Consider the following 23,690-nt stretch of genomic DNA (forward strand, 5'->3'; position numbering starts at 1 on the left):
GTGGGGGCATTCAGCAGAAGCACCAAATACATTCACAATAAAATGTTAGCTCCAGCAGAAATCTGCATGTTTAGTTTTTATCCCTAATTGTGGAATAAGCTTTTTTTTCCTCAATAAAGAGATTTAGGTTTCTGCCAGCACGGAATGTGATATCTGAGAGGCATGGTCAGCTGGTTCTGAATACAGTTTTGCTAGGGTGGCTTATAAGGCAACTAGGAGCAGACGTCATGGTTTCTCCATCCCTACTCCAGGCTCCCCCGAAAAGGATGAAGTGAAGACTGCTGGGAATGAGAACCAAAGAGCTGTCACAGCAGCACCTGTCAGGTCCCCACGCTGCCCTGCCTTCACACTGACCTACTAGCCACTCCTCCCTATCCCCGTCCAAGCTCAGGATAGCCACAGTGAGATACCACTTCATCCCCGCTAGGATGGGTAGAGTCACAAGTGAGATAATAACAAGTGCTAACAAGGATGTGGAGAAACTGTAAGCTTCATACACTGCCCGTGAGAATGTAAAGTGGTGCAGCTGCTTTGGAAAACAGTCAAGAAGTTTCTCAGAAGGTTAAACATAGTTCTCATGTGACCCGCAAATCTCTCACCCACAAATCTTTCTCTTATCATTATACCTAATAGAAACGAAAAGTGATGTCCACCCAAAAACTTGTATGTGAATGTTCATAGCAGCATTATTCGTAATAGCCAAAAAGATGAAAACCACCCCAATGTCCGTCAACTGATGGATAAACAAAATGTGGTGTAAGCATACAATGCAACACTATTTAGCCATAACAAGGAATGAAGTTTTGATATATGACACTACATGGATGAACCTTGAAATCAAGCTGAGTGAAAGAAGCCAGGCACAAAAGATGGGTAAGCTGTATGGTGTGTGAATTATATCTCAAAAGGCTGTTAAAAATAATTGCAAAAAAGCAAAATGAAACACCCCAATACAGGTTAACCCACTTACCTCACCTCACTTTAATCCAACCCTGCCCTCCTCCTAGCTGTCCAGGAATTAGCAGGCTATCTATTTGACTTTCTGGCTCCTTTGGCTCATGTTCCTATGTTTGCAGGGACCACATCTAACAGCCTTTGCCTCCTGTACTTATTCTAGCCTGACTTGGACAAGGACCGAGCAGCTAGGTACCATCTTCATTAATTATAAATTCAACGTGTGCAAACTCCCCACCTGTGGTCAATCTTGCCCACAGGCTGCACTTGCTCCCTCTCTTTCCCCGGGCAGGTGCACAGGTGACCACGTTCTAACGAGCTTGCCTGAAAAGAAGCCTCAACAACTTCTCCAAATATTCCAAACCTTTGCTCTTTTTCTTTTTTTAGTATCGCACAGGACGAGCACACCCTAGGCAGTAACACAGTTTAGATCTCGCCTTTACAGAGGTCATTCTTGACTATTGTCAATATGCTGCCTTGAATATATATCTTTTCAATCCACGCTTTAACATATGAAAGAACAGCATGCATGGCTAGAGATCTTTCCTTTCCATCACACTTCCTAGTTTGGAAAGAGACACGCTGGTTACTGAGATTATAAAATCATGGATGAAAATATCTCAGAATTTAGCTCCGTGGCTCTACTTAGGTTACATTTTCCTTGCGTCCCATCCTCTCCCCGTTAATTATATATAAGGGATAGTGTTTCTTTTGAGGAATACATTATGGAAGAACGACTCCAGGTAGCGCTTCATAGGCTGATCACAAAACACAAAGCCGTGTGCAGAGTGGGCTCCTTCACTTACCAGGAGGTTCCAAGTGGCTAAGCAAGTGCTCCAGCGTGCAGTAAGCCTCGGGGTGCAGATACACCAAGTGAGTCATGGTGGCCCGCCGGTGAGCAGGCTGGGGGGTCCCGGTGATGCTCACATCCTCCACAACCAGCCTCCTTCTGTACGAGCCCGTGGTGCTGGCTCTCTCAGAGGAGGGGACTCCGCTTTTCTCAGAGCTGCACAGTTTCCCCAGACACTTTAAACCGAGGAAGGAGGGCATCTTGGTATGGATTGCAAACAAATGAGAAACGGACACCAGGAGCCCAAGAGGCTGTCCTTCCCCTTCAACTCTCCTGGCTCCTTGTTGTTGCTTTTTTTTTTTCCCCCTCACTGCCGGGCAAAGAAGATTAGGGAAGATGTATTTAAGTGATTACCCTCAAGGGCTTAGGGCTCCATATATTCAAATGACCAGGTATAAAAGCAGTCACTACCAGGAACTCAAGCCTATGTCAGTCTGAGACGTGAATGCATATATTAAAAAACAGACTAATATCCACAGCCAGAGAAAGGACATAGTTGTAATATCCAAAAAAATTCACCTGCCAATAGTCCTAGTATATTAATATCACCCAGCAGGAGTAGCACTACTACATATATTGTATGTAACCTAAAAATGCAGAGCAGAGGAAACTCAGATAATAATTCCAAGCTTTTCATTATTTCAGATCTCACGGGAGGGAGACCTCGAGAGAGGACTTCAGCTTCAACTAGCAACAAACCCAGCTCCAGGCCACAGTCAAGGATCCCTTCCATCTTGGGGAGAGAAACCCTTCCTCCTAGTACCATGAAAATCTTTCTGCCTTATTCCATTAATCCAATGCTAATAATAGTCTTAATGTTGTTTCATGGGTTTTTTGCTACTGCAGAATTACATGACAGAGGCCGAATTACCATGTGGGTAGCTGTGTGTTTTCATAAAGTTAGAAGCTAGGAGGACCCGCACTCAACTACGGTGCTGACCTACCAAGGGTGACCTAGCCATGAGCGTTTGCCCTCTGACATCCACTCAGGAAGGTCAAGCACAGTATACGACCGTCTGAAATGACACAACAGTCACAAGTGAGAGTGAAAAAACCCATACCGCCTTCCCCTGTCATGGGGCTATTATGTTCTGATACCATTTTCCTTTCATTAAGACCCTTACACACTTTATTTTTTTTTTTAAATTTTTTATTTATTTATGATAGTCACAGAGAGAGAGAGAGAGGCAGAGACACAGGCGGAGGGAGAAGCAGGCTCCATGCACCGGGAGCCTGATGTGGGATTCGATCCCGGGTCTCCAGGATCGCGCCCTGGGCCAAAGGCAGGCGCCAAACCGCTGCGCCACCCAGGGATCCCGACCCTTACACACTTTAAACAGAATAGAATTATAGAGCTGGAAAGGCCTTCAGAGATAATCTAGCCCAAATATTGCTGCACCTAAGAATCTTCTGTTGAAGCACTCAACTGTGGAATACTAGCCCGGACCTTTGAATGAGATGCTTTGGTGGGGGTGAGGTTCAAGAACCTATACTCCTCAAAGTTCCCCAGACTAGGACCTGCATTCGGGAAGCACTGATCAGCTCTGGCCATTTAACTTTAATATGAGGAAGGTAAGTCTCAGAGATGCTAAGTGACTTGCCCATGACAACACAGCAAGCCCCTGGTGGATAGGTCTCCTGACTCCTATGACTGTTGCTACCACAGTCATCAGGTTCTTCCATAAAAGCTAAAGACAGATGAAGCAGAGAAAGGAAACTAGTTTCTAATCTTTAACACAAGATTTGGCAACAGAGCTCAAGAATCAGAGAATCCAAATGTGCTGGAATGACTCTAGCCCAATGGAAAGCACAGTGGGAATGGAGGCGTAGACTCTGTCCCTAAGGCCTTCCAGATTGGAATGGAGCTGGGGAGGGTGGAAAATATGGGATCTGTCTACTACCACAGTCACATGGTGAAATTTCTGTTCTCAAATTTGGGGAGTTAAGCCCTAGACCAATATTGCCCCTAGAAAATAAATCCTTCCAAGGTCTTCCTCTAAAAACAGTTTACAAAGCAGGTAAAACAATCCGTAAGTGTTCTATTTCTTGCTTGTCTGTTTCAAAGATCCTTGGGATATACTACGTAAGATATTTTACCAATGTTTCCCAAAGTGTGGTTACTGGACCAATCTGTTTAAAACACAGATGCCTGAGGCCCATTTCAGACCTAGGTTCTTCTAAAGTGTTTTTCTAATAAACATAAGTAGAGTGGGAACCTCTGCCCTATACCCTTAATTCCTCCTTCCTCTGGTTAATTTCCAATAGCCCTGCTCTTTGCGAACTGAGCACCTGAGCACCTGAGCAGCTCTGTTTATGTGTGTTCACATGGCTCATTTGTGAAATGTGTGTGTACGTGTGTGTATTTATGGAGAGGTCGGATGCAGCCACTTTAAACATAGGCTCTAGTATACATTAACAATGTGCAAACATAGACTTTGGACAGATAAGATGATTGGTTTTTGTTTTTTTTCAAATTCAGCATCTTCCTGACCAAGCCAAAGTCCAACTATTCCATGGCAAAGCTGTTGTACCTTTTTGGCACCTAAACTTCTTAAGCAATGCCCACTAAAACAAATTCTATAGTATGGGCTCCACCTCAACACTCAGCTGTTGTTATCAGCAGATATTCAGGCTACCCCTGAATTTTTTGACAAGATTAGACATCCATATATTCAGTTCAAGAAGCAATTGTGTTCCAATAGCTTATATAAAGGAAAAATTAAATTCTTCAATAAAAGGATTACATGTAAATTTGACCTGTTTTATGATTTTTATTTTATATATTTTTTTATTTATTCATGAGCAACACAGAGAAAGAGGCAGAGACATAGGCAGAGGGAGAAGCAGGCTCCCAGCTGGGAGCGTGACATGGGACTCCATCCCAGGACCCCAGGAACACACCTTGAGCCAAAGGCAGATGCTCAACCACTGAGCTACCCAGGTGCCCCTATTTTATGAATTTTAGATCAGGATGGAAAGTAAGCAACATGTGGACTATAAACAAGGCTGATGAAAATACCAGAAGTTTGTTTACTTGTAAAGGCAATCGGCTACACATAGATGTGAGAGGTGGCTCCTTTCTCAGGTGGTGGAGAGAGATAAAGCTCAGCTTACAGATTGCTTGGGAGTTGGAACCAGCACTGATCACGGGTACTCATGAACTAAGTTCCTCTTGCCAGAATGTCCAGAGTTCTTAACCTAACCTCTCCCACATAGTTCAGTGTAAGCACCCAGCAGAGGACAAGCCTCCTGTCTTTTTTTTTTTTTAAAGAAAAACTTATACGTTTTTCTATTGAAGTACAGTTGACATATAATATGATATTAGTTTCAGGAGTATGACACAGTTGGTCAACATTTATATACATTACAAAGTAATCACTATAAGTCTCACTGACACTTGTCACCACACAAAGTTGTTGCAGTGTTAACCATTTTCCCTATGCTGTATTTTGCATCCTGTGTCTTATTTTATAACAGGAAGCTTATACCTAATAATCCTCTCCCCCATATTTCCCATGCCCCTACCCCACTCCCCTCTACCAAGCCTCCAATCTGAATGCTATGTTTTCAGTGGCATCTGCCTGATAGCAATCTATCCTGATAGCCAGGAAAGCCCAGTCTGGAGAAGATCCCTAAAGAAGCATCAATGGACCATTTCCCCCCCACCGCTACATGAGCATCAGCCTTTTGCCATGGCACATAAAATTACAGCATAGCATTTACAGAGTCGTGTAGAGGGCTTAGGGACAGTTTATAGGGTTGTATGACAAAGTCTACAAAGCTAATGCTAATTACAAATGCTTAACACTCACCCAAAGATATGGGTGGCCTGTGTATCTCATCAGGTAGGACATGCCTAATTCTGCTAGTAACAGTTCCACTGTACCTGCACAGCTCTTCTTCTAGGGTAAACTATGAAAAGAAACCATCAGTGGGCAAGTTCACCAACTGGCTTCACCTTGCCCTGAGAGGCCCTAGCACTCTGCATGCTGTAGGAGCTCAATGATGAGATGAGCCGCAACCTCAGAGCCAGGCGTTCTGAGGCTACATAATATTCAGAGGATGGATGCCTTCACTACTTTGTAATGTGCCAGTCGCAGGTCAATTCCCACAGCAATTTTTTTTTCTCAGAAATGAACTCTGACTTTTCTTTAATTTTATTCTATGTTATGATTAAGTCTTTTTTTCCCCCTAGACAAATGCCTACTTCTCCCTTTAAAGTATCTGCTGAGATCTATCTGCTTCTTGCTAAGAAAAAAACATTTTAAGAGAAAAACATTTTATACACCCTCAAATGTATATCTTGATGGCATTTAGCTTTCTAAGGGAATGGTCTGAATTCACAGCCTGTGGCTTTACCAGTGATAATAGGGTTACTGGCTTTTCAGTTTGGGTTTTGGTTTTAATTAGAGATGAGTAAACAAAAGAGCTCAGCAAGTGCATGGCAAGTGGCTGCAGTAGCTCCCAGTTATCAGGATGATCTCTGCTGCTGAGCAGAATGGAGAAAGCAGAGAAACAGCTTTCCAAGTGGGAAAGATCAGCAGAAGGGGCACAATCGGACTTTCAGATGCGCCTCGGCCCACTGGAGGTTCACCTTCTCCAGCAGCTACATCTCTTCCTGCGACAGGCAAGTCTCATATTTAGCCCTTCTCTTTGCCTGCATTGTCCACCCTGGGCATCGCTTCTGCAAAGCTCACTGTCTAAGGAGTCTTACCCTTTCCTCCAAAGCACGTTGTGATTTTCTGAGCATACTGGCACAGGCTTCCATCTGGGTAGGGCTCCTTGGGAGGGCTTGCTTGGTCCATCCTTCTGTAAGCAGCGGCCTCTCTTCCTGTAATGCCACCCGCCCAAGACCTGCTCAACCGAACAAGCAGCCAAGCCCCTTTTCCATATCATCTCCATTAATAATTCAGATACTACATCAAATCTGCTGAGCATTCAGGATTGAGAGCACCAAGGCACTCTGAGGACTGAATCATAATTAGTTTAACAGACAGCAAGTGTGTCAGATTACTCTCTGACAATACTCTCCATAGACAAGATTTCCAAATGACAGTGAAAGCCAGGTTTGGAATGCCTTCAAGGAAGAAGCTGCAGACGGGGATCAGCTCTGGGAGGGTCACAGGCATCCTGGAGCTCAAGCCCCAGATGTTAAATGAGGCTGCCCTATAAATCTGCCCCATAGGGCCAGAGTACTAAGTTTCTGGCCACATAACACAACCCACCAGCTTTGGTCTCATTCAGTTTCTAAACTTTCTCTTTACCCTGAACATATCCCATACTCCCCAATCTTTAATTGTTCCCATGCTTTTTTCTCTTTTCCTGAAAATTCCTCAGCCTTCTCCCATCAGATCCTTCTGAAAATCCACCTGGGCTTAAAAATGCAGATCAACTGTTACCTCTTCCATCAAGGTGTCCAGAATTACTCCAGCGAGAATCCATTTCTTTCTGTCTTGTCCCAAAGTAGCAGCTCTACCACAGTGTTTCTTATATCCTGCCCTGTAATATGGTTATCCGTAGACTTGTATTTCCTCTGCTAGCTGCCAAGCTTCCAGAGAGTGGGAGTCTTGCCTTTGCCACCCTGTATCTGACATGTCTCCCATACATACTAGGTTCTCAATGCCTTGCAAAGAATATTTGACCGTTCTCGGTAAGAACTCAGTATGAAACATGAGTCTCTAATACTTGGGCAAAAAGCAGGTATCAAAGACAAAACACACTTTGGTCATTATTAATTGCTTAAAAGGAGAAGACAATAAAGACCTTTTATACTGATTGGCCTGAGATCTCCTATTCCTCCCTATGCAGGATGTGATGCTCTTCCTGCAAGTCAGAGCTTATCTAAGTGCCACTGAACTGGAAGGCATTAAGTGACAGGCACGTGCCCCAGAGGCCCAAGCCAGGTGTGGCCACGAGAAGCCATCCCAGTGGTTGGTCATTAGGAGACAAGCCATCCTTGCTGATGGGATAAATAGCTGACCATGGACCCAGAAACCCTGGTGTCAGCGTTTCTCAGGACGTCTGCTGACGTAGGTGCTTGCCCTGGAGCAGGTGCGCAGGGCCTGCCCCAGCTTCCCCTCCCCAGCCATTCCAGAGGAAAAATGCAGAGGGAAGTGTTTCCAGTGACACGGTTTGAAGTATTTATAATTCATCTATCTCAACGTAGAATAGCTCTGACATACTCTGGCAAACCTCATGTTCATGGTCAGTTTATTAGAAAACGTCAACCATCCCCAAATAATCTATTTCCTGACTATGCTGCAAGCAGGGCCTCCTGCTCACCAATGTCTTTTCTTGCAATCATTCACCTCTGGACTTAAGCTTGGACTTCAAAGGGGAGCTCCTTGTAGTTTATGGCCACAAGAAATATGTCAGATAGATAAGGAACAGAACAGGATGCTTGAATAAAATCAGTGTCAGGCTTTCACTATCCTTTGTTTAAGGGAGCTATCTTCCTTCTGCAAATATTTACTGAGCACCTACAATATGACAGGTCAGGTGTCAGCCGCCTTAATAGTGAATAAGACAGGGGCCCTCAGAGAGCACATAAATTAGCAGGTGATGCAGGCACGTATATGCTTGACTATAGTGCAGGTTGGTAAATTCTACACCAGTGTAGAGTTACAGCAACAAATGGTTGGCAGTTTGATGTAGAGATGTAGAGATGTTGGATATGGTGAGTAGTACCTCTTAACTTTCTGTCTTTTTTTAAAATATTTTATTTATTCATGAGAGAGAGAGAGAGAAGAGAGAGAGAGAGAGAGGCAGAGACACAAGCAAAGGGAGAAGCAGGCTCCATGCAGGGAGACCGATGTGGGACTCAATCCCAGGACTCCAGGATCACACCCTGAGCCAAAGGCAGACCCTCAACCACTGAACCACCCAGGCGTCCCTTAACTTTCTGTCTTAAAGAAAATGTGTTTCCAAAAGACAAGTGGTTTGTGTTTCCTCTCTTACACAGACAATTTTTATGTATTTCTATTACATTCCCAACAATGGCATGCAAAAATGTGTTTCCCTTAGGAAGTCCCCACAGGGGGTGTGTGTCAAGCGTGTTCCCTCACCCCACTCTCAATGCCATGCTCTGATATTATGAAAGGGCATGCAAGGGAAACAAGGGAAACACGAGTCAGCCTGGTGCTGGTGGGATTATGGAAAATATGAAGTTTGATCTGAGCCTCGAAGGAAAAACTTACTAAGAAAATAAGTGGATTAGGGGAAGGCAGAAACCAATCCAAAGAGAGGATGCTCTGGAAGAAAGCGTTATTCAGATCACACCTGATGACTGGAAGAGAGCCAGGAGACAGGGAAGGCCTTAGAAGAAAGAGTCTATCCATCCACATAAAAACAACTAAATTTAGAGAAATAAAATGACACTACCTTTGAGCAAGCATAATTATAAAAAAAAAAGAGAGAGAAAGAAAGAAAGAAAGAAAGAAAGAAAGAAAGAAAGAAAGAAAGAAAGAGCCTCCAAACAATCTGCTCACTGCCATTCTTTCTTCAGAGTTTCTTATGTCCATAAGTGCACTTCACCCTGATTCACTATTAACTGTCTTTCTCCATGCTCGTTCTTGTCCAAGTACTTTATAACCCTAAATGTGTTAATCATGGCAGCAGTCCTGAGAGATGAGGGTGTGGCACAAAAGCCCCCGCATCTCAGACTGAGAAACTGAGACCCCCTGAAACTAAACCCACACTCAGAACTCGATGTTGGAAGAGAACCTAAATTCCCCAAAGGCAGATCCAAGAACTTAATATGAATAAAAGATGCCTCTGACTATTTGGAATTTCGGGCCGTAAAAGGTTTTAGAACACAGTGTTTCAGATGTGGCTGCAGATGGACAACTATTTTTCTAACAAAGGAGAACTTGCCCTTGTCTTTCCAGAGTCTGAGCTGATCTGGTGACTTTCACAGCACCCTTGATCTGGAAGGGACAATTTTACTGGATACAAAATTGGGAGTCTCTGAGGTGAAAGATGCTTTCAAGAAAAATCATCATCCAGGCATCATTATATCTACTGTTTGCCAAAATAGCGTATGCAACAGCTAAAAGATAATCTATTGCAATGTAGAAAAGAAAATTCTTATCTCACACACACACACACACACACACGCACATGCACACATATGGTCTCATTCTTCTCTATGGCCTCTCATATTTGAGCAAGCATACACACAAAAAATCATTCAGACCCTGGCTGTATTACTTACTGCTGGGCAACCTCAGGTGAGTTTTTCACTTTTTTAAGCCTTATCACCTTGGCTGTAAAATGGATATAATAACTGTATCTCCCCTATGTATCTACTAAAGCCCTTAGCAGTTCCTAGTCCCTAGGAGGGGCTCTATACACATTAATTCAAAGGCTGGAAATTCAGACTCATAGGGCTAAAAGTTGATATTAAAACAATTGAGGCCATAAGTTGGTCCCGATATGCTTGTGAGCAGTAGGATGTGTGTAAAATACAGTCTCTCCCTAAAGGAGGAGGCCACTACTCAGATCCAGGCAATTATTGCTATTTTGGGATGCAGGCCAAGTATTGCCAGATGTTCAGATTTTTATGTGAAATCTCCCAAATTTCAAACACTTGCAAAAAAAACAAAAACAAAAAAAAATGCAAAAAACTGTCTAGATCCCTATCCCCCACCACACACACACACACACACACACACACACACACACACAAAGAGAAGAAAAGAGAGAGAGAGAGAGAGAGAGAGAGAGAAAACATGCTTACAGGCCTACCATGTCTGTGGGCTAGCACTTTGAGACCTGTGTATAAGTTATTTCAAACGTTGTTGTAAACTTTCCCATCCACCAAGATTAAACTACACAGCTGTGATTTTTATTTCAGGTATTGGCGGGAGGTGGTGGGATGCAAGATTTTGAGCAGCACTGGGAGTTCTCTCATAAAAGATTCATACCCCTTTGTAATCGGATTTTAACTTTGGCATCTCTGCTATGATGAACTGCATAAAGGTCCATGTATTCCCAATCAAGTGTCAAACTCTAGCAGTGCTTTCAGAGCAGAGTTCATCACATTATCACATTTTCTTCCATGCCACAAATATAGGTACATATCCTTTTTCCATTATATTATTCTGTTTATATCCACATTATATAATTTTTTATTTTAATCACTAGTAGGATATGATTACACACACTACTCAGTAATTTTTCCCTAAACTTTTTATTTCTTTCATAAAATTAAGGTCTAACTTTCATACATGAAGAGCACAGATCTTAGGTGTCTAAGTTAATGGATTTGACAAATGCATTCACCCACATAACCCACATCTCTATCAAGATATAGACTACTTCAATCACCTCAAAAAGTTCCTTGTGCTCCTTCCCAGTTACGCCCCCTCCACACTGGAAACAACCACCTTTCTGATTTCTATCACCATTTTTGCACATTTTAGAACTTCATTATCCAGGTTGTACCCCCTTTGCCTCTAGCTTCTTTTGTTCAGCATGTTTTTGAAATTTATCCACGTTTCCCTGTTAAGTTTTACCTCTAATATTTCCTCTGATGCAAAAATCATAGCTTCTCTCCAATACAATATGATCTAAGTCCTAATCTCAGTGTTATTACCCCCGGTAAACACCCACTGCACGAATGTTGGAACTGACAACAAATGCAATACCTACTTTTGGAGTCCCAAAGCTTACTGCTGTTGATACCATGTCATTGACTGAGGAGGCCATTATTGGGGGGCAGTCCGGTTGGGCAGTATTGGTAGGAAGACTTCAGACTGTGCCAAAGTAGAAGGGGCAGTGCTTGGGGGAGGAAGAACTGTCTGTCTCTGGAAGTACTGAATCAAAAAGGGAAGTGGAAATGGGAAAGGAGTCAATTATGCATCAACATGTGGGAGAAGGAAGACAAGGAAGAGCACACAGCCCAGGATGAGATGGGAAGAGAGATGGATAAACTTGACCAACCATGGGACAAGTGGAGTAAGACAAAGGTATTAATAGATAAGGAACACAAGATAGTTGTGACAGTTTCCCATGAATACAGTACCCCATGGAGCCATCCCTTTCTTGCATGGATTCATATACCTGACCAACACTGAGGATGGACTGTTCATAGGAGTTGACTCCAATGGACCCGAATGGCCAGAATCCAAAGATGTGGATATATATTTACTTAGGGGGAAATAAATCTGTGATATGAGGGGTTTGGTTAGAACTCCAAAGAACAGAGCCAGAGTGACTAGGGAAAAAAGTACAGCCATTGGGACAAGAGACACAAGAAAGAGATTGAGTTTTGCTGATAATGAACTCATTTCAGATATAATAATGAATTTAAGATGTCATCATAATATCTACAAAGTGAGGTCTAACAGACAAATGGGAATGTTCCTCTGAGTCTCAGTGGAAAAGTCAAAGTTGGAGCTGTACTTTTGGGAGTGTCCATCAAAGTGAAAGCTAGGAATAGATGAAAGAGGAAAAAAATCACTGGACCAAGAACTTCTTGAAAGCAAAGGTGGCCTTCTCCATTTCTGTATCTGCTTCAGGGGAGATGCTTCACACATATTTGTGAATATTGCACCTTAAAATGAATCTCCTTGTAGGTTATCTGGGAAAAATATTAGAATTGCCCATGTAGGCTCAATTTACTCAAGTTGACCCTTTGTGCATAAATGCTTGAGCCTCTCAGTTCATTGCATTAACAAAATGATCCAACTCAGCAGTACTTCCTAACATTCTAATTAAAGACACATGCATTTTATTGATTAAAATTTCCAGTAACACAGCATAATGCTATTACTTATCTTGCCAAGAAAAGGAGAGAAGCAGTAAAAAAAAAAAAAAAAAAAAAAAAACACTCCAGAAGGCTTCAATTCGTCCTCCAATTCATCACAGATAATTTGAAAACATAATTAAATTCACCTAAAAGGATATAGGTTTGCAGAGAACAGATTCAGAAAAATATTGGATTCTAAAGAATATTACCCTTTCCATAATCCACTTCATAATTATAAATGTGCACCCATCAGTAAAACTGTGCCCAGGAAAATCCGAATGTAGCATAGACCATGATCTGTATAAAGGCAACTCAATCAGCATTTATTGAATATCTCTTTGTGCATAGCCCTGCAATAGGTATAAAATAGAAAAACAAAGTGGTTTGCTTTTCATTTTCTGGTGGAAACCAAAGTACTCTATAAAGGCTTCCAATATAGGACTCTCAAGACAAAGCAAACAAAAATAGCCTGCACCAGGATGAAGTGGGTGGTGGATGTCTTCAACAGGACAGATGGATCATTTGGAGCTCTGTGTGTGTGTGTGTGTGTGTGTGTGTGTGTGTGTTTCTGTGGTCCTTTTATTTATTTATTTTTTTTCAGAAGGAGAGAATTGCTTGGCACAATTTTTAAACTCACATTGGCATATGGAGAAACAGAGCAGGGGGGTGGGGGTAAGGCAGCCTCAAAATAGAGAACAGAGCAAATGGTAATGCCTAAGGATGTAAAAGGATAGAAAAAGCGCTTTTTAAGAATATGGATTACGAATGGTTTAAAAGATATTCATGTTAGAGTCATAGAAAAAGTGATTATATACGTGAAGGTCCACAGGATCCATGAGGTGGAGAGAAACAAAGTCAGACCAGGCTGAAGGAAACATCACACTAAGTAAACTGACTACCCACCAACCCTGACTTCAACCACACCCCTCCCTCCACGCAATCCCTCCTCGGGTTCACTCCCCTGGGAAGCCCTCTGTGATTCCACAACCCTGTGAATTCTCCTGCCTCTGAACTGCTAATTCACCTCTGAAATTGCAAACTTGATTCACAATTGAGGGTCAAATTCCCTCAAATATTTTCTTAGCTATAGTTTCCTCCCTTTGATTCTCTGATATTTCCATTTCTGATATCCTTCATCAGAGAAATTTGAGAAACAATGGAAATTATAAAGAAATGGAAGTAACATGATCCTACCATCCAGAAACTACCGTTAATCCCTCAGTATATTTTCTTGTGGTTTTCTCCCATGAAATTTTTTATGTAGTTCAAATCACATTACCTGTGCAATTTACAACTTTTTTTTTTAATCAGAATTTTCCTCCACATCACTCAAATCCTTTGTAGTGTAAGTTCTAATGTTACATTTTTTTATTGAAATACATCTTATGGTAAAGTTTGCACATCTCAAGTACATGGCTCAGTGATTTTTTTTACATCTGTACAACCATGGAACTACCTCCTAGATCAAGATTTGAACATTCTTAACACCTCAGTGAGTTCCTTTCCACCCAGTCAATACTGTACCCCCCTTCCTCCAGGTAACCACTACCCTGGTTTATCAGAGGAGGTAAGTTTTGCTTGCATTTGAACCTCGAGATAATTCACACAGTATGTACTATTCCATGTGTGGCTTCTTTGGCTCAGCATAATGCCTGTTCAATTCATCCATGTTGTGTGTATCAATAGCTTTTCCCATCTTGGGTAGTATTCCCTTTAAGCAGTATCCCACAACCACAACTAATTTATACATTCTCCTGTTTTAGGACACTTGAGCTTTTCCAGTGTGGGGCTATTATGAATAAAACTGCTATGAACATTACTGTATGTGTCCATTTGTGGACATATATGCTCATTTCTCTTGAGCATACACCTAGAGGAGTCATCAGTTAGCTTTTGAAGGTACTGGCAAACACTTTTCCAAATTGATTAGCTCAGTTCAGACTCCCACTGCATTGCAGAATTCCAGTTGTTCCATATCCTCACCAAGACTTGGTGCTACCAGTCCCTTACATGTTAGCCGTTCTCATAGATGTATAATTGTATCTCATTGGGGCTTTAACTTACATGTTGAGGACTCCTGATGGTGGGACTTTTTCCATTTGCTTACTGGTCATTTGAAATCTCCTCTTTTGTGAAGTATATGTCTTTGCAAGTATAGATTATCTGCTTTTGTAGAGATTCTTTATATACACTGGATATGAGTACTTTTTCAGAGAAACCTAAGCAACTACTTTCTCCCAGATGGTGGCTGGCCTATTCATTTTCTTAATGAATTTCTTCTGATGAATAGTTCTTAATTTTAACAAAATTCAATTCAGCAACTTGTTCCTTTCATGGCTAGTGCTTTCTTTTGGTTCTTTAAAAAAAAAAAAAAAACTTACAAAGATATCCTCCTATGTTTCATCCCAGAAGCTTGATTGTTTTAGTTTTTATGTTCCTTCTCAAATTAATTTTTATAAATGGTGTGAGATAGGGATCAAGGTTCATTTTCCCCCTATATGAATACCCAATGGCTCCAGCACTATTTATTGGATTATAGTGGCATCTTCATTGTAAAGCAAATGATCATGCGTGTTTGAAACTATTTCTGGAATCCACTCTCTTCCATTTCTCTATTTTTTTCATTTCTCTATGCTAATAGAGAAATTTACTTTTAATTTTAATGCACCCAATTTACTTTTAATCATTTTTAATTTAAAAAAAACTTAACCACATTAACTTGTACAACAATCCTTCAATATTTGGTCATTGAACAATCCAACCCCAAGCTCTTACTCTGGCATGCACTAATAAGCATCTCTGTCTTCATCTCTTGAAACCTTCATCCTCACTCACTATGCCAAAGTCACAGAGGTTATCTTTCAGTTCCTTGAATGAGACACATTTTGTTCCCACATCAGAGATGCTCTTCCCTCTACCAGGAAATCTGTATGGTTCCCACAACTGGGAACCATATTCATCAGTTAGGCCCCAGCTTAAATGTTACCTCCTCTGTGAGGCCTACCAGGGTGCGCTGATCTAAATTAAATTCTCCTATTATGCTACATATTTTCTCATAGTACCACAACTGATAATTATGCAGTTATCAGGATAAAGTCTGTTTTGCCAAAAGCCTGCAAAGGACACCATGCAAGCAGGGACCACATCTATTGTATCTCTAATTACCTAGCCACTCTGGTCTATAATAGTTATTCAAAAATTACTTATTTAAATCCATTTTTGTGTTCATTAAAGATATAATCACTAGGGTTGCTTTTTAAAATTTATTGAAAAAAGAGGCCTCATATTGGTACCACCCATGCTGAAACCCACGCTGTAATAAAATAATACTGTGTGACAGCCACTATTGTGCACATTTATTTACATACATTAGCTCTGTAATACTCACAATGACTCTATGCACTGGGTAAATGTTTTTGCTTCCTGGGGCTGCCTAAACAAAGTAGCACAAATTGATTGGCTTACATGACAGAAATGTATTGTCTCATAGTTCTGGAGTCTAAAAGTCTGAGAGCAAAGTGACAGCAGGGTTAGTTCCTACTGAGAGCTGAGAGGGAGAATCTATACCCTGAATCAGTACTCCAACCCCCAACCCGCCCCTGGCTCCTGGTGGCCTCAGGTATTCCTTGGCTGGTAGATGGCTGTGTTTTCCCTGAGTCTTCACATCATTTTACCTCTGTGACCGTCTCTGTGTCCAAATTACCCATTTTTATAAGGACATCAGTCATCCTGAATTAGAGTCCACCCTAACGACCTTGCCTTATCTTGATCATCTGCAAAGACCCCTAGAGCCAAATAGGGTCATATTCACACACACTGGGGTTAGGACTCAACATGTTTTGCAGGGGACAATTTAATGCATAACACTAGGAAAGTAACTGACCTAGAGGAAAGAGAACTTTCTAAGGAAAGAAGTAAAACATGTCTATAAATGTATCTTACATAAAACTATAAGATAATAATCAGTATCAGTGAGAGTGGACCTACATGATTATGTTACCTGGGAAAATGGTGCTTTTCCAAGAAACTCAGGGGATGTCAAATTATTGTGTTCTTAAAACTTCCTCAGGATTTCTTTTAATTTTATCACCAACCTCAGGTGTAATGACTAGGAATGGAGAATTCTAAATCCTTTTAAGGCACAGCTTTTTTTTTTTTTTTTTAATCATAGGTATGTAAAACCAGGAGGGAGTTTATTTACCTTGGGAAAAATCCCCCTCACTGTTGAAGGAGACTGGTTCCTTCCCCCCTAGGATTCCCAGCACGTTGAGATGCTGTGGTCCACTTGTCTACAGCCTATATGGGTTCATGTGAGCCATGAAGGGAGGGATCAACTTCTCCACTATGCTAACTCCACATCCTACAACAGTGACTGGCATGAAGCAGAGCTCAAAAAATAATCGTGAAATGAGTGAGATCGAACCACAACTTCCAGACCCTGTCTTCCGTGTATATTTTGACATCTTCTGCAAGGAGAGAAAAACCAAAAAACAAACACTCAAGGAAAATATGGAGCTTTAATTTAATAGGAGTGAGGCTCTTATCCAAGAGGTATTCCTTCCCACCTTTCCAAAAGCCACACTCCAAATTTCTGTGTCTGGATTTAATGAGCAGTAATCTCTCCAAGTACAGGCCACTGACAGACTGAGTGTAAATGAATAAACAGGTAGTGAAGATTTTGGGGAAAAAACAAAAACAAAACCTCTTGACTTCCCAACAGTATTCTGAGCTTTTTTCTATCTTCAAATATGGGGAAAAACAGGAAGATTGTTAATGAATTCTAAGTGAAATACAATTGAGGTGGAAAAATGCTCATTCAAATCCTGCATATTCTTCACAGTTAAACATAAATCATCCCTATTAATCCCCTTAGCTCCCTCATACAAATCTAGGTCACATTGGTCAAATAAAATTTTTAAAGTGGCATAAAATCAAATCATTTTAATTAGGCATTTCTTTTACTTTTTTTTCCCAGACTTTCCCCCGCCTCGTTCTCCAGCTAAACAAAAACACTAACGTTCTTAGTAAGCATGGTTTCAAACAGGCTTTTAGAAGCAGAAATGATCTGTATTGAATAATACCATCGAAGAGTGTAGAGTTTTCACTGAACCACATTAACCTGTGGGAAAGTTTACCAATTAAATGACCATACAAGTTTTACTGACTTCTCTAAAACATGTCTTATTACTGCCTTCAAGATAGTTGTTCCTTTTTTCAAAAAACCTCCCCTAGCGAAGTCTTTCTTATTTCCTTCAATATTCTAGGTTAGTAGTCTATACGCTAATACCTGCCATCTGTTTTTGCAAAGTTGTACTGGAACAGCGTCCTATCCGTTCATTTATGCATTACCCACGGCTGCTGTGTTACACTCACAGGGGACTAGTTGCAAGAAAGGCCACTTGGCTGACAAAGGCTAAAATAGTTACTATCTTGTTGACAGAGTTGGCTTTAGGCTAGTCACACAAAGTGTTCAAACCTCTCTTTCTTAGCTATTTGCTCCACCAATATCTTATTCATTGGCTTCATCTGTAGATCATTTCCTCAAGTATGGTTAGGAAGGTCCCTGAGGGCTAAAAAGTCACTTTCTTGTCTTAAAAGTAAAAAATAAGGGGCACCTAGGTGGCTCAGCGGTCGAGCGTCTGCCTTTGGCTCAGGTCATGATCCTGGAGGCCTGGGATCAAGTCCTGCATCGGGCTCCCTGCATGAAGCCTGCTGCTCCCTCTGCCTGTGTCTCTGCCTCTGTGTGTGTGTGTGTCTCTCATGAATAAATAAATAAAATCTTTTAAAAAATCAAAAATAAAAGTTCTGTCAGGTTAACTGGGGCATTTACTTTTACTTCGGTGTCAATAAGGGTCCATTGGTACCAAAGCTACTGCTACAGTATAGCAGATATGACAGACTGTATTAGTGACCCTAATTTACACCTCCTTGCAGCCAAGTCCTTTGCCATGTCACTTTCCAATATCCACTCACTTTGAGACTGGGTTTGACCACGGGACTTGTCCGGGCCTGAAGAGTAAGGAGGACATGTTGGTGCACTGGTTCTGAACTTAGGCCTCGAGAGATCATGCATGTTTCTGCTTGCTCTCTTGTCCTTCTCTTTCACTGGGGTGAGGACATGGCCGGGACAAACTGCTGGTTCCAAGAGGAGGGAGAGAGACGCATGGAGCAGAGCTACCTCCAAACACGTAAGTCTGCCAAGCTGCCCACTAATGCCACAGACAGCACCTGCCCCTCGGCAGGCAGACTCATGAAACATAATAAACGATCGTTGCTTGAAATTTCTGAATTGGAATGATTATAAAGCAGCCATAGGTAACTGGTAAAAGTTTACCCTGCCTGAAAATATTTACTGCTAATACTTAACATTTCCTTGGAATCTCCAAGGCAAAAATGAAAAAGCTGGCATTTTTTTAGGGATGTAGTTTTTATGTGACTATATTCTCAAATAGTACACATTCATGTCTCTTGCCAGCCAAAGAACAAAAGATAAATAGCTAATCGATATGATTTAGTGGGCATCTACCATGTGCTCATTACTGAGATCTGAAAGATATAAAAATTATCATTTCTATTATCAATGAAATTATAATTCTGTTGTAGGAAAAGGAGATGAAATGTGGGATAATTAGAGTTTGAGGCAGTAATGGAGTGCCAAAATCTATACAGACTTCAAGCTTCTGGTTAAACATTGTACTTTGTTCGGGTTTTTTTTTTTTTTTTTTTAATGATTTTATTCATTCATTTGAGAGAGAGAGAGAGAGAGAGGCAGAGTGGCAGGCAGAGGGAGAGGGAGTAGCAGACTCCCCACTGAGCCGGGAGTGTGATGCAGGGCTCAATCCCAGGACCGTGTGATCATGACCTGAGCCGAAGGCAGATGCTTAACCAACCGAGGCACCCAGGTGCCCCTAAACATAGTACTTTGATCTCTGCATCTTCACAAAACCCCAAAAAGAACGAGAGAGGAATAACTGCATATAAGAGATGTGGACACAGTTTATAAGCTAGAAAGTGAATGAATGCTATATGCCAAGAATGGGGAGGCTGTAAGTTAAGCTGGAGGGAGAGGTGTCTATTAGGAGCAAACCAGGAAAGGTCTGGTACTGGGGGCACCAGGTACGTACTGCTGAAGGCAGGCTTGTAGGATAAAACTGAATAGGCCTGACAGTGTTTATGGGAAGGAATTACACCTCCATTCCCCTCCTCATCTTCTCTGTGCCTGGAGACAAATCCTCACAGATGCCCGCTGAAGAGGATCTGAGGTGCTGTGCCAAGCTGGGAGGTCCCCTTCCCTGTATGTGGAAATGGGATAAGAGAGAGGAAGCAATCTCTTTCAATTTTCTTTAGCTATTTATTCTCATCCTTAATTCCATCTCCCTATAGAAGATGCTTATATGGCCATCTCTTGATTTTTTTTTCATGGTAGACATTACCTATTGATTTTCTACAAAAGAAGGTCAGGATTTAACTCCTCTATACTCTTGACTATGGATAACATCTAAACACAAAGGTTGAATGTGGCACCTCAAACTTTCCAAAACCATAATGTGTCATGTGTCGGAAGAAACGATGAGATAGATAAACAAAGAGCCACACTGAGGAACAGGGAGAAAATGTGTCATCTTAGGGAGTCAGGCGAGAGAAAGTTTAGAATCCTTGACTTTCTTGCTTTGTCTCTCTTTCATGCGAGAAGACACTCTTTTGTTTGTAGAATGAGGGACATTAATTACTTTGATGAAAATAAAATGAATAAATAAAACTGATAATAGTAGTTACCCCCTAGGTTTGGATGGTGGCCAAGGGAAGCTTTTGCCTTTCATATACTATTTGAAATGTTTACAGTGAGAGCTTATTCTCATATGATTTGTATAATTAAAAATAAAATTAAAATACACACACAAAAATTTAAAAAATAAAATAACCAAACTAGAATCAAGGTCTTGGATTCTAAGGCAGTGTTCAACAAACTAAATAATTTGGAAGCATCTACATCTCTCAGGTAGAACCATAACCAATAATTATATAAGTCATTCATTGTTAAATGTAAGGCGGTGTGTTGTGAGTTTTTTAAACATAAACATACTCATTTAATATGATCTTATAAAGCAGGTAGTACTATTACCTCCATTTTATAGATGTGGAAACAGGCTTGGAGAAATTATGACATTTGCTCAAGGTTACACAGCTAGTAGATATCAAAGCCATGATGGGAACCAAATCTTTCTGCCTCTAGAGCTCTGTATCCAGAGGGAAGTTGCTTTCCTTCTGCAAGTCTGAAATTATAGGTTAACATTAGAAAAAATTACTTTGAAATTCACCAAAGAATACCATTTTAGCAAGGGGAAACTAAATCCCCAATCCCTTATGGCTCTGGCAGTAAGCAGCGGCAGAGATGGTTCTTGAGAACAAGAGGCAACTTCCTCCATGCCAGAGCCACAGTGAGAAGTGATCTGTGGTCAGATTGTGACCCTTGAATCCACTGGGCTCATCTCTATTCCAAGGAGCACTTCAGCCTTCTCTAGCCAGCATCCTAATCTCCTGAGGTGACTACCTCCCCTAACATCTTATATTCCTATCCTTGCATTCTTCACCCCGTGCAGGTGCTTATTAATTTGTCATGTAGTTGAATTGCTCAGCTCATCTTTGGCACATAATGCCAGTGATCCTTCCAAGATTATAGATATTAAATGACAGACTTATTCTGCACAGTACCTAGCACAGTACCTGCCACCTGCTGAAAGATGCTTAGTAAATTAACGATAACAAACAGAACATTAATGAGCTGCTTTAATGCCAAGTCCAGGGAGGGCTCTATGACACATCAGCAGACCCTCCCTGAGGAAGCTACCAATTAGAGAGACAGACTATTACAGTGAGAGTTCCTTTAAACTTAAAAAAAAAAAAAAAAAAGTAAAATAAAAACATGGGCGAGGCCAAGAGCCTCAGAAGTAAAATGGCTAATCAAATTCATGAATCTGTACCTGCACGTAAGGGTTCACATAGCCAACAACACCTTATATAGGAAATATAGGGAAAACAGAGCATTGAAATCATTTAAAAATAGTCAAGAGATGTGCTTTCCACAAAAGAATACCACTCCCCTATTGTGGTGACCCTTTTTCTAAGGGCACTGTGTGTTCCAGTTCACCTTTTAGCTCTTTACCACTTCAATTCACGTGTCAGCGTGAAGTATGATTCCCATGAAAATTATCATAAAAAAGAGTACCACCAGGCTCAAGTTTCTGTTCCATTAAGATCTTCATGATAGTGGTCTTCAAGGGTAGTCACGGTCCTGTGGTGCAGTCAGAAAGCTAGGGAGCCTGCAAGCATCTACTGCAGGGGAGGGGTGACTGGGACAGGTGCTCTTAAAATTCATTCTATTGTTGACTGTCCTATGAAAACCCAATAGCCAGTGCTCTGGCAGCCTGCTCCCACTGCTTGGGCATGTCCCTGGCAATGTCATGCTCTAGGTGACCCACTGGTCCCTGACCTTGGCAGAGCTCATTTGCAGTGGCAGCTGTGACTGCCTCTTAAAGCAGAAAAACCTGTCCAGCATTCCATTCTCTCAGATGAAATCTAAAAGGAGTTCTCATAAGCACGTTGCATTTTCCCCCCCTTTTGTGGAAAGGAAGGGCACTTAGACAGAATTCTTGCAAACTTAATCCCAGTATTCTGAATTGATATCCTATCACTCCAACTTTTAAAATATGTGTTATGACAGAGAAGTGCAAGTCAGCAATCAGATTTTTTAAAAGGTTTTATTTCTAAGTAATCCCCACACCCAAGGTGGGGCTTGAACCCACAATCCTGAGATCAAGAATCGCATGCTCCACCACCGGAGCCAGCCAGGCACCCCAACAGTTAGATTTTAATATAAAAGAGAAGACTGGGTGTCTTGTATGCCCAAATTACTATTAATTGTATGCAAACACTAGCTCTAAGCATATCGTTTAGCGTACAAGGTAGTAAATCAACAGTCATCTAACTAGCTAATGCCTTCAAGGTGTGCCAGGCAAGAAAGGACAGAATGATGTACTCATTAAAGAGGGAAGGGCGAGTAGAGAAAGCTTTAAGCTGTAAAGCACCACGGATCCACCTTCAGGAATAAGAGACAAAATTTAAGAGTGGTCACGCTTGTTCATTATATATCCATTCAGAATATTCTTCTATTTAAAAAATAGGTAATTGGAATATATTGTCAATTTTCCGAATGGAGGATACTTTTAAAACAATGCAGAGTAATCAAAGTCCTTATGTTCCAAACATAAGGTGTGCCTGTTTTTGAGTCTCAGAATAATCTGCCAGTCTTCCAATTTAATTATGACCGAGATTCAAGTCAACTGTTGAGTGTTCTAGAGATACACTTTCTGTAAATTCCAGCTGGCAGCAAGTGGAAAGACTCCAAATCCCTTAAAAAATATGCCATGGAGTGGAAAGAAAGAGTAGTCAAAAAACGGGAAAAATAAATGAAATATTTTTGAAAAGAGTTTCTTCCCCCCCCCCCCCCCCCCCGTTTGACCTCAAAAAATATAATCAGATATACGGCTTACTCTGTTTACTTATAATCTCTCTATCATGTAAGATTTTCAAAAATCTGCCCTATCTTTCCTGGAAATCAAAACTAAAATCCTCTCTTTTTACAGTGCAGGGAAAACAGAGGGCTTCAAGTTTATTCAAGTAGAGACATGCAGACATCTTGAGATAGTCTAATTTTATCCCTTTCACTTAGGAAAAGCCATCGAATCGTAGTTTCCAACTCTAAATACTAGTAATATCTTAATAAAATTAATACACACATTATCATTAAAATTCAGATTCTATCTTCAAGGAGAGCCCAGAGATTATTCAAGCATCTGGAGGCCTTTTATAACATCAGAGGATGTCACACTTCAGAAAGAATAAGGAGGAACAAGCTTCAATAGAATGGGCGTACTGCCCATACAGGGTCCCTATTAGCTTTACATTTTATTATTCTTATGTTTGCCAACTTTTGTCTCCCCAGTAAAATATATGAGGCAGTTCAATAAAGAATACGAAACATTACTAGAGTTTTAAATCGGCGCTGTCTTTCAAAATCATGTTCATTTGCAGGAGAAAGTTTAATGGCACAAGAAGCCACCATAAATTATTCATCAG

At 41.1% G+C, this 23,690-nt stretch overlaps 1 protein-coding gene across 36 annotated transcripts in view; it reads right to left on the bottom strand.

The window, feature by feature from the left end:
- The window catches only part of ABLIM1 (actin binding LIM protein 1), a 342,319-nt gene that overhangs the window by 185,796 nt on the left and 132,833 nt on the right, over positions 1–23,690 (bottom strand). For 5 of the 36 annotated variants that reach the window (XM_072740179.1, XM_072740167.1, XM_072740152.1 and 2 more), the window contains exons 2-3: positions 20,677–20,827; positions 19,679–19,846 (exon numbers count right to left, since the gene is read on the bottom strand). The exons of 29 other annotated variants lie outside the window; for them this stretch is intronic. In XM_072740179.1, coding sequence (XP_072596280.1) covers position 19,679 — 1 coding nt within the window. In that variant the 5' untranslated portion in view covers positions 19,680–19,846; positions 20,677–20,827. The remainder of the gene's footprint in view (positions 1–19,678; positions 19,847–20,676; positions 20,828–23,690) is intronic. 2 more of the 36 variants (XM_072740184.1, XM_072740181.1) reach the window with 1 other exon arrangement.

Source organism: Vulpes vulpes, chromosome 15 (assembly GCF_048418805.1).
Source record: "Vulpes vulpes isolate BD-2025 chromosome 15, VulVul3, whole genome shotgun sequence".
Lineage (NCBI taxonomy): Eukaryota > Metazoa > Chordata > Mammalia > Carnivora > Canidae > Vulpes > Vulpes vulpes.